This window comes from Lactuca serriola, chromosome 6 (genome assembly GCF_051521515.1).
Source record: "Lactuca serriola cultivar US96UC23 chromosome 6, Lser_US96UC23_V15, whole genome shotgun sequence".
NCBI lineage: Eukaryota > Viridiplantae > Streptophyta > Magnoliopsida > Asterales > Asteraceae > Lactuca > Lactuca serriola.
In genome coordinates, this window is record NC_136413.1 from 47,233,592 (window position 1) to 47,245,435 (window position 11,844).

The window sequence follows — 11,844 nt, forward strand, 5'->3', positions numbered from 1 at the left end:
GGGAAGATTACAGTGCACACACCATTTGTTCAGTCTGGGATGCTTATACTCTGATACACTTGACAGTTGTTATAATATTTTGAGATACATTGCTTATGATTTTCATATGGGATTTATCGACTATGATTTTTATTATTAAATTAAACGAAATGTTCAGACTGTGTTTTTGGGATGTTTCAAATTGTTTATTGAATAAGATGTACATTAAGCTTACGTATTAAAACATGTTACATAAGTGTTAATAAAATAAGTTAAGTCAATAAATACATACATAAAATAATAAGTATGATAATGGTGTTATAAATTGTTTATTGAATAAGATGTAAATTAAGCTTGCGTATTAGAAAATGTTAAATAAGTGTTAATAATGTAAGTTAAGTCATGATCAATGGATGATCACTTGCACAATGCTCCTAACGAGGAAAGTAACTAAAACAAGTTGCTTTTTGGATGTTTTCATTAGGTTTAACAATTAAGGCGAAATAAGAAACACATGTAGATACTTCTATCCTTTTCGGTTGGCATCTCAATCTACGTGTACTGATCCGCCTTATGTTGTGATTTTCTATAACAATGCTTAAGAAATGACGTATCACCATTTTCATTTTGCCTGAACTAGACGACTACATTGCACGGTTTACTCTCCGACACCCGATCTACTTTAAAGAAATCTTTCAAGGTAGTGTACTATATAATCATTGATGGGTCATTTACATGTATAGGTAAATATTATTGTGCGAAGACTCTTAATGAATTAGCTTCCAACCAAAGTGAACATGGGCGACAAAAGGATGGATGTTTTGTAGGTTTTATGCCCGATTTGTTTACATTTTGTGGAAGACATTGATCACTTATTTTTATAGTGTGAAGTGGCGACTAGAATTTGGAACGCCTTTGGTCGACGGGTAGAAATTTTCTTGTTGTGTTTTAACACACGTCACAAGGTTCTCCCGTGGGTTAACTCTTTACGGATTACGACTACTAAAAGGTCTGTTATCGAGGCATTATTTTCACAATGCGATGGATATTTTGGATCTGTCGAAACTGGATGGTTTTGGAGAAAGAAAATTAAAAATTAAACTATTTATGATTATAGATAATATAACCATATCATTAGTTCAATTGGTTTGTAGATAACCTTAGCTTGTTTTTAGCTTTGTTGATTAACTTAGAACTCCATTAATAATATGTATTTGTAATTAATTTCCTTTCCCTGCTTAGTTTCATTTTAATAAAACCTTCAATTGTTCAAAAAAAAGATGTTGAAAAATAATAATACTCGCAACCATAAATGAACGTAAACAAGCACGAAGATAAAGAACATAAATAAATGGTTATACCTATAAATGAAACTGTTGTTCGTGTTTGTTCAATTAACTAAAGGAACAATAGATATTTCAATGTTTGTTTATTTATAAAATAAACAAAAAATAACAAGCTTCGACCAAATGGTTCACAAAAGGTCCGTCCATATACCTTACAAATCAAAAGCTCTCAGTGAGCACCTTTCCCGATGTAAGTCTCTTATAGGCAATTGGGTTAAGATCTAGCAATTCGATATTGATTTGTGAGTGACACGATACGAATTCATCTTGAAAATTAAGATAAAGTTTATTTCTCTTCGTCTATTTGTATTGCACAAATTTGTGACTTCGTGACTGATACGTTTTTATAACACAAATACACGAGTTGTCGGTTTTAACTGGGTTTGGGTATTATGCATCATGCGTGATGCTACGGTGGATCATCGACCATGATGTGCTCACCATTCCCGAGATGCGTTAAGCCGAAGTGGCATGCTCTCTCTCTCTCTCTCTCTCTCTCTCTCTCTCTCTCTCTCTCTCTCTCTCTCTCTCTCTCTCAAGGTTATGGTGGTGTGAAGATGTGCTACAGTGATGAAGATGGTGATAGGTGGTGGAGGGTGGCGTGATACCCACCGGCCTTACTTTCTTATTTTGGAAAATGACACGACAATTTGGATATCATTGCTGCGAACGAACAAAGTTCCATTTCAAAATTTCACCAATCACACCATTACACAACACTCCTATGTATAATAATATGTTTGTAAAATGACTGCAATACCCTTCAAAGCTTTTTTCCTCACAGCCTCCTTAATTTCTAGCTTCTATTTATACTCCATTCAGATTCTTGTAATTAACTCTTATTCAATAACCACAGATGGGGTCTCTTCCTTATGTTGTTGAAGACTGTCAAGGCATCGTTCAGATCTTTAGCGACGGTTCTATTCATCGTCACCAAAATATTGACTTTACTGCTTTCCAAATCAAAGACGACGGTTCTGTTGTGTGGAGAGACTATTGTTACGACAAACTCCATGACCTCCACCTACGCATCTACAAACCCAAATCCACCACCACCTCCGTCACCAAACTCCCCGTCATTTACTACCTCCACGGTGGTGGGTTCTGTGTTGGGTCGTTTGCATGGCCAAATATCCACAACTGCTGCCTCCGCCTCTCCTCCGCACTCCATGCCATTGTGGTGGCGCCTGACTACCGTCTTGCACCTGAGCATAGACTCCCTGCAGCTTTGGATGACTCTCTTGTTGCTCTGAAGTGGCTCCAAGCGCTGGCGATAAACCCTAAAGATGGTCAACAGTCCGCTGATATGTGGATTGGTGATGCCGTTGAGTCTTTCGACTTTGATCGTTTTTTCATAACCGGAGACTCTTCCGGTGGAAACATAGCACACCACTTGGCCGTGCGGCTGGGACCCGGCTCGCCGGAGCTTACGCCTGTCAAGATACGAGGTTATGTGATGTTGGGGCCATTCTTTGGTGGGAAGGAGAGGACGCTTTCGGAGGCGAAAGGTTTGCCGGAAAAGTGGTTAAACGTGGATATTCTTGACACGTAAGTTTCATGCTAGTGTCGTCCCATATCAAATCATTGTAGTATTACTTTTTTCCACAAAATAAATTTTTTGATTGGTACAAATTAATGACAATATCTTGTTAACATACTTTAAAAACTTAATCACATATTTATTAATGTATTGTATTCCTAATTTTTCAAGAAACAGGGTATGTTGGGCTAAGAGTTTTTGGGAATTTAATCTAAAAGTTATTATGAAAAACGTTTAACAAAATATTTTTGTATAAATTTACAAATTGACTTAGTTATTTCTTTTTAAAATTCATACTGTATTTTATATAAATAATTTTATGTAATTTACATGTTTTAAGACATTCGTATATAAATAAACATACACTTCTAACTTCGAGCTAGCAAATAGCATATTAACAAATTAATAACCAAAGGGAGTATATCAACCTTGTGCATATACACATTAGGATTAAACTCATGGATTCTAAACAACCTAAATAACTTTAAGCTTTCATGTCATCCATCTTTTAATTCGCCCTCTAAAATATTGGCGCATGTGCCTAGTGCTAAATTGTATCTCTATCTTGAATATTTTTTCAAAGTCAATGATGTGTTTTTCTTTCTCGACTTGATTACTAGAATCTTCAGCTTGTTTACATGTCTTTAATGACTTTTAATTTTTGGTAATTGGATATGATGGGATATGGGGTCCTCTAACATGTCTCTTTCGGTATAAAGATTTGATATAGACTTTCTCTTTTTCATTTAATATTTATGCATTTCTTAAACGATCTATATTTAAATGACATATTATCCATTATCATGATTCACGCTATTTAATAATTTGTATTATTTTAATTGATGTTTACTTGGGGTTTTTAGTGGTGTGTTATTTTATAGTGAAGAGCTTGTTTGCCCTAATAGGATGAAAAGCTACGTACTTTTGAAAAAGCTCTTAAAATTAAATTGAAAATTACAGGTTTTGGAGAATGGCATTACCGATGGGAACAACAGCCGATCATCCATTTGCAAACCCGTTTGGACCTAAAAGCCCAAGCCTTGAATCCATTAATCTTGACCCAATACTCTTAATCGTCGGGGGAGATGAGATTATGAAGGATAGAGTGAAATTATATGCGAATGGATTAAAGGAGCTTGGAAAAACCGCATGCTACATTGAATTCGAAGGCAAACAACATGGGTTTTTTACTAATGATCCTTATTCGGATGTTTCAGATTCAGTTTTTAAACTAATTAAAGATTTCATAGTTGAACATTCTAGTTAACCTAGTTGTGTAGGGTAAGTTTCCATGCAGTGAGCTGGACGTTCGGTTTATGTACCAAAAATCTTTGTTTCATGTGAGAATGGTCGTTTCGTATAAGTGAATATGTTATATAATGCTTTCATGCTTTCTCTACAACAACACGCAAGTGTTCAATCGTCCTCCCAAAGAGATATGTGCATCTAAAAGATCTTTCATACTGTGCCCAATCCCAAAATTAGTTCTATACATATGTCCAACAATAAGAAAAAAAAATGCAATAGCTAAATGATGATGAGTCATTTTAGTCGGCCATAAACTTTGGGTTTGTGGATGGAATCCCCCGAGAAGGGTTAAAATGGGAGAATCTGCTCCTTGGGAGGTACCAAATAAATGATTGCCTGAGGACTTGGAGACCAAGCAATATGGCAAGTGGGTCATAAGTTTCCTAGTCTAATACAAGTTGGTATGTTAGGCTATATATAAATGTCTATAATCGAGTTTATGATTATGAGAACAATTTGTAAAACATCGGTTTTGAGTTAGTTTCCGATTAATCAAAAAGTTATTTTGGCTATTTTTGTTTTGCATTCTTGTTTTCTAAACTTTAATTGGTATCAGAGCTTGAGTTAAGAAGCTGAGAGATCGAGTTGTTTACCTATTGACGAGCTAGGTCAATATGTTAGACGTAGAAGATGGTGTAGGGCCTCCTCCGGTGAGAGTGAAGGAAATTGGGTCAACCACCGTAGCATGTCCCATGTTGAACTCAACAAATTACACGGTTTGGTCACTAAGGATGAAAGTGGTATTGAGAATTCACAAGGTCTGGACCATAATTGATCCAGGAACAGAAGAAAACGAAGAAAAGAAGTACCTGGCGATTGGGTTGATTTATCAAGCTATACCAGAGTGCTTGATTATTCAAATTGGTGATGTGGATTCTGCAAAAAAACGCTCTGGGACGCAATCAAAGCCAGGCACGTGGGTGCTGATCGCGTGAAGGAAGCTAGGTTACAAACCTTGATGGCTGAATTCAACTAATTGAAGATGTCTGACTCGGAATCGATTGACGACTTTGCAGGAAAATTGTTCGGGTTAGCCTCAAAATTGGTAGCCCTGGGAGAAGTAATTGATGAGACGAAGCTTGTGAAGAAGTTTCTCAAATCATTACCAAGAGCGTGTAACACCCTGTTTTGGAAAGTACTTTGGTTGTGGATTTCAAAGGCCAAGGCTAGGGGTGTTTCGGTCTTTTATGGGTCATGGTTTTTTTATCCAGAAGGTTTTTAGGCTTGGGGTGTGGCTAGGAGCGTAGGGCTTCTCGCCAACTTTTCGTGGATATAAAGTTCGTCAGAAACGGTCTTGGAATAAAGAAATTATGACAATTGGAAGTTTTTGGCAATATTAGTCCCTGATGGAAATATTTAGCAAGTAAGTCCCATGCATGCAAGGGAGGCATGCACGTGTACGGATGGGTATGCCCATCGTAAGCTGGGTTACGCCCAACGTACAAAGGAGATGGATCACAGGTGCTTTAGGCATACGCCTAGCGTACAAGAGGTACGCCCAGCGTACGTCCAGAGTCTAGAAACCCTAAATTTTAGGGTATGCCACTATAAAAGGAATGATAAGCCTTAATGGTCAGTCTCATTTCACCCTTAGACAGCCACCACGAAACCCTATTCCCGTCTTGAGTGTTCTTGTAGCTTTGGTGGCCATTAGTGAGCATTTTAGTGTTATAAAACCATTTTCCAACCAAGAAACGAGCAAAGAAAGGTGGTAGATCAAAGGAGAAGTTGTAGATCTGGGACTTTTGCCTCTTTCTAGACCCTTTCAAGGTATAAAGTTCTAAGCTTGATGATAGTTCTCTTGGATCTCTATTAAGAGGAGTTTATGGACTCTTTTAGTCCAAAGAATGGATCTTTTGATGAAATCTCATGTTTGAGCTTAGGGTTGCCACCCTTAGAGCTAAAAGGGTCCCATAAGCAGTAAAGTCTCCATCTTGAATGTCTTAATGGGTTCATGCATGAGATCTAGCCATTTCCATGGAAATATGTTGTTACATTTCAAGTTTGGGCTCTTTTGGTGTGTTGCAAGCACCAAGTAGTCGACTTTATGGATTAAGACATTAATGAGGACTTGGATCTGTGATTGTAGCTTTTGGTTTGTAGTATTAAGCACTTAATGGAAAAGTAGCTTAACAGGGTTGTACGTTGGGCGTACAAAGTACACTTAGCGTACATAGATGCACGCCCCGCGTACGTATCAGATTTGAGCTTTGCGTTTTTGGGCCTCGGTTTGGGCCAATCTTTGGGTATTTGGGCTTTGATGGGCCATCAGGAGTCAATTAATATGGGCCAAGTATATGTTTTGGGCTTAGGGTAAGGCCTATTAAAGGGATTGGGCCTAATTTGGCAAATTGGGCCATTAGTGGGCCACTAGTGGGCTTGGGAAGTCTACCTGGTGTTGGGCCTTTTTAAATTATGTCTTGGGCCTTATAGATGGACCAAGTTGGACTAGGGGGTAGAATGGTCATTTTACCCTAAGAAGGATTATTGATTCACTCTATGTGATATTTTGGTTTGGTAGCTCGGAGAACCTACGGATCAGCAGTTCGGGGACTTTCAGATAGCAGCCAGAGGGGTATCAGCAGGTCTTCAGCAGTGTAAGGTGAGTTTCCTCACTGTGTGTAGGGGTCTAAGGCCACAATGTTTGCTCATTATGTTTGTGTATAGTAGGATGACCCGGGACTTAGCCTTGGGCATTGTATGTTATATGTTCTAGACCACGATCCGATGTTGGGCGAGGCCCGAGGAGTGTTGGTATGCTAAAGGTCTTTGTGATTCTTGCATGTGTCGGTACAATAGGTTCAGGACCAAGGTCCGATGCCAGGGAAAGCCTGAGGAAGAATTGTATGTGCATGTTAGATTATACTTGTTGTCTTTGTGATACTTGTATGTGACTGGTAGGGAGGTGAGTATGGTCGAGGTCTCGTATCTCATCACTAGCGGAGTATGGATGGGGTTCCATATCTCAATATTAGCAGAACAGGGGCGAGGCCCGGGGGTAGTAAGAGTGGGCCGGGGCATATCTCACTGGAATTTGGATTGTGTGGACAGGGTTCCATAGCTCATCAGTATTAGGCTAGGGGCGGGACCCAAGTTAGGCGAGGCCTTAGACAAAAGTACAGTAGAGTATGTTTCTTTGTGTGTTAGTATGTTATATGTTTTTTGTGTATAACGAGCGAGGCCCAGAGACAGGCGGGGCCTAAGAGAGACAGATTTGTATATCGAGAGGGGCTTGATGCCAGGCGGGGCCTGATGTCGGGCGGGGTCCGATGTTGGGCAAGTCCTGATGCAGCGGGCAGGGGCCCAGTTTGTGGTTATATATATAGTATGTGGTAGATTAAGGAACTCACTAAGCTTCGTGCTTATAATTTTCAGTTTTGGTTTTAGGTACTCCTGGTTGCGGAGGGAGGAGCACGGGATGACTGCATGGCACACACCAAGAAGTTTTTAGCCTAGGATGTTCACTCTGATAAAAATAATATGTTTTGAGATTATACTCAGATTTGATATAACGATTTTTGTTTATGAATGAAATGGTTGATAACTATTGCTTTTACTAATGATTTAAAACGAAATTTTTGGACTGGAATTTTGGGATGTTACAAGTTGGTATCAGAGCCTTGGTTTGAGGGATTCAGACATACTTTTAGGTATGTCAGATCTCAGACTGAGGATCAATAAAGCTTTCAAAAAAATGTTTTAAGTAAAGAATTTCTAAGACAAGAAAGGGTGTGGTGCATGCAATTAGCCGAGCTCAAGTAAGTTTCCCCAGAATACCCACATTTGTTATCTGTTATGATTTGATTATGAATCTGTGAATCGCATGCTAGTTAGGGCTGGGGAGATGCATGTATATGTTGTATGAGCCGGTAGACTTGCATGCTAGTGTTGAGTAGTCAACAATAGGTTGGCCTGATATGTGGTGCTTGTAGCCATGAGGATATTAGATGTCATGCTGGAATGAGAATGATAATTGGTATTTGTAACTACAATGTGTATGTTTTGAAAATTGTATACGTTTAGGATCTTATAGCCTTAGAATGATTCACTTGGCCTTATTTCCTGTTCCTTGTCTGGTTGTGGTCCTAGGGTAGGGTCTATTATTGGACAGTCTATTAGATCATGTTATGTGTATAATTTGCATACATAAGGCAGCCGACGGCAAGGATGGATGAATGTGGACAGCATGGGTGGTGGTATGTGAGCTGAATGTTTTATGATAGTTCATGGGGCGGAGATTACCCTAGGGTAAGCCTAGGATGAGGTTAGCGACAGGTGCTACCTGCTTGCAGGATGTATGTGTGGATAGACTGTCTTGTCTAGTGTATGTTGGTTAGATTTACCGAGTACCTGAATGATGCTTGCTTTGTGCTATGTAGGAATCTTATTAATGTTAGTTAGCTATTAAGTGAATGTGCTAAGTCACATGTAGTATAGAATGGATAATCTGAAAGTAATGGACTTGACCCTATTGCACAGCTCTTGTATGAGTCCAACCGTTTTAGGGGTGAGATATCTGATCTCTGCTACATATGGCTATATTCATGAGGTAGCTAGTTGACATTAATAGGAATCTTTCAACAGCTGAGGGCAGGGTGAGGTTGGGAACCTAGGAAAGCCTAGGATATGCTCCAGCAAGCTTAGTGGGGCGGTTCGGTGAAGTTGGGAACCTAGGGGGAGCCTAGGAGGTGCTACGGTAGTGATCGTCTTGTTATTTAGCAAACATTTAGTATACTGGTGAAGTAAGTGACTTAGAGGATTCAGGAGGATTGCTGAGGAAAGTATGGATAGGTGTGGAAGGTAGTACTGGGCTCGTACTATTGAAAGCACGGGATCCATACTCGAATCGATGATAGTCTTGGAGAATCTGAGTAGCATATAGGAAGGAGAATTCTTGGTTTTGCCTTGATCTTGGGAATAGTTGCTTTGTAGAATGAGGATGAGCACGCATGGATGGGACCAGTGTTTGGTCCCAGCTCCGGTGGTGAGCCAGCTAGTGGAAGGACTGCATGATGAAGTGTCGTTCCAAGGGTTTGTATTGTCATTGGGATCGAAATGAGGTGTTACATCATGTTCTCAGGGTGGTCGAGGTATCACAGGAAGAGGTGGTCAGGATTCCTTCATATGTTTGTGGATATGCTATCTTCGGCCATTTCCGGTGGATATCGGGTATTTGTATCACTTGGGAATTGTGATAAGTTGAATCTCAGGTCAATTTTCTGCTATTGTCTGGGTTAGCAAGGGTTGTCAGATGCCATTCAGCATGTCGAGGGAGTTATGACTAGTTTTTAGTAGCTTTAGTATTTATGTTTGGAAGAGCCATCGGGATTGCCGAGGGAAGAGAGAGTTGACGCTGAGGTTTGGTTAAACTATCTGTTTGTTGGACTCCGAGATCTGAGCATGACATCGCTTTTTTTAAGCGTTTGAAGTCATTGATGTTGTTGGGATACAAGAAGTGTTAGTTGGATTTCAGAAAGTGTGTTGTTTGAGCAGGGATATTTTTAGTATGCTAGATTTGGTAAGTACCGGCTGTCAGCAAGGTGAGCATTGGAACGTAATGAGGATTGGGAATCCTTCAATTTTCGTGTGCCAAGCAGACTTAGTTAAATCTAAGTGTGGGAGAACCGTCCAGGTATCCAGGTCAGAAGCAAGGATGAAAGTGATGTAAGACCACGGGGGAGCCGTAGCATTCACTAATGGTTAGTTAGGGTATAGTGTTGTAAGACTGCAGGGGAGCCGTAGCATTCACTAGCAGTAGAGAGTGTTGAAAGACTGCAGAGGTGTCGTAGCGTTCACAGATTCTTTCAGGTGATTTGGACTAGGGCAGGCTAGTTCGCAAGGTTGTGGGGGAGCCACAACTAAGTTAGAATCAGGACCAGAGGTGATTGACCGATCAGTTATTTTGGGGTGAGCCCAGGTGGTTATGGGAATTTAGGATGGAACCGTTAGAGAATGTTGAGCTAAGGGTTGGACCTTGTGATGCATGATTTTTGTGGTCAAGTAGTGCATGTTTCTGTAGGGCTACGGCTGGGTAGCCCTGTTATTGGATCTCATAAGAACCAGGGGGTTGGACCGGGTGCGAGTCTGGAAGTCTCAGGGAATCGGATTAGGGTATTTATTAATCGGTCGAGTAAAGGATAACGGGAAGTCATGGAGCATTATGCAAGTGTTGATTCAAGGATCTCTGTATGGAGGAGCGCACGAGTTGGGGGTTTAGGAAACTTCTCAACATTGAGTTCGTGTATTCACGATAAATGATAACTAGTTGGGAACCAGGTGGGAGATTTTCTCGGCAGGATGCGAGTTAGTCAGGATGTAATGCTACGGGGTCTCTGTAGCATTCCCCAGCAATTAGACAGAACAGGAAGAGTAGTAAGGATGGGGGATAGCCGTAACATTTCGTTAGCAGCTAGTTAGAGGAGTTTGGGCAAGGGCCTGTATCTCCTAGTTTGTAGAGTGAGGGCGAGGGTCATATCTCCTAAATAGCATGATAGAGATCGATAAAGGATAGTTTGATGAGTTTCAGGGTGGAGTTGGGCCGGTATAGCCCTAGACAGGTAGGACCTATGGGAGAGGCCACTTCGGAATACAGCTTGGGTGAGGCCCGTGTGCTTATAGCAGCGCAGGTGGGACCGGGTAGGGACTGTAGGGTCAAGATAGGGGATCGAGGATCCCAGGACTTAGGAAACCAGAGTGGCAAGATAGATAGAGAAGTTTTAGATAGTCGAAGTTTCTTCATAAGTCACCGAAGGTTGAAGTTTTTTTTTTTTGAATGGAAGACCGATTTGGCTTTCAGTCATCTTGAGAATATGGTTTCACGCATAGAATCATCGGTTGCGTTCCTCAGATTAGTTGTTGGGAGTTAGGTGTTAGTAAGGAGAGACTTCGAGGACGAAGTCTAGTTTAAGTAGGGGAGAGTTGTAACACCCAGTTTTGGAAAGTACTTTGGTTGTGGATTTCATAGGCCAAGGCTAGGGGTGTTTCTGTAACGACCCAAAAATCATGACCAAAAATTTCATTTTTAAATCATTAGTAAAAGCCATAGTTATCAACCATTTCATTCATAAACAAAACTGTTATAACAAATTAGAGTATAATCTCAAACATATTCTTTTTATATCATAGTACACATCCCAGGCTAAAACTCCTTTGGTGTGTGTGCCATGCGATCACCCCGTGCTCTTACCTCTTCTACTGGAAGTACCTGAAACCAAAACTGAAAATCGTAAGCACGAAACTTAGTGAGTTCCCCAACCTACCACATACTATGCCCCACCCGCTGCATCAGGACATGCCCGGCATCAGGCCTCGCCCAGCATCAGGCCCCGCTTGGCATCGAGCCCGCTCAGTATACAAATCTGTTTCTCTTAGGCCCTGCCTTTCTTTGGGCCTCGCCCGCTAAACGCATACAAACATATAACATAACACATAACAAGTAGCTAATATACTCTACTATACTCCTGATCTAAGGCCTCGCCTAACTAGGGCCTCGCCCTTGTCTTGCTACTAAAAAGTCATGGAACCCCATCCACGCTCCTGCTGATAGTGAGATACGGGACCCTGCCCACACTCACCTCTCTCTTTTATCTCGGGCCTCACCCTTGCTCTGCTACTAATGAGATACGGAACCCCGTCCATACTCTGCTAGTTGTGAGATACGGGACCTCGCCC

The 11,844-nt window shown here is 40.7% G+C and overlaps 1 protein-coding gene across 1 annotated transcript; it reads left to right on the forward strand.

Moving 5' to 3' along the window:
- Positions 1 to 2,154: 2,154 nt before the first annotated feature.
- On the forward strand, positions 2,155 to 4,253 carry LOC145058833 (alpha/beta-Hydrolases superfamily protein). Its single transcript, XM_079006714.1, has 2 exons — positions 2,155 to 2,873; positions 3,826 to 4,253. The coding sequence occupies exons 1-2, from the start codon at positions 2,182 to 2,184 to the stop codon at positions 4,130 to 4,132; spliced, it is 999 nt and encodes a 332-aa protein (XP_078862840.1). The 5' UTR covers positions 2,155 to 2,181; the 3' UTR covers positions 4,133 to 4,253.
- Positions 4,254 to 11,844: the final 7,591 nt, after the last annotated feature.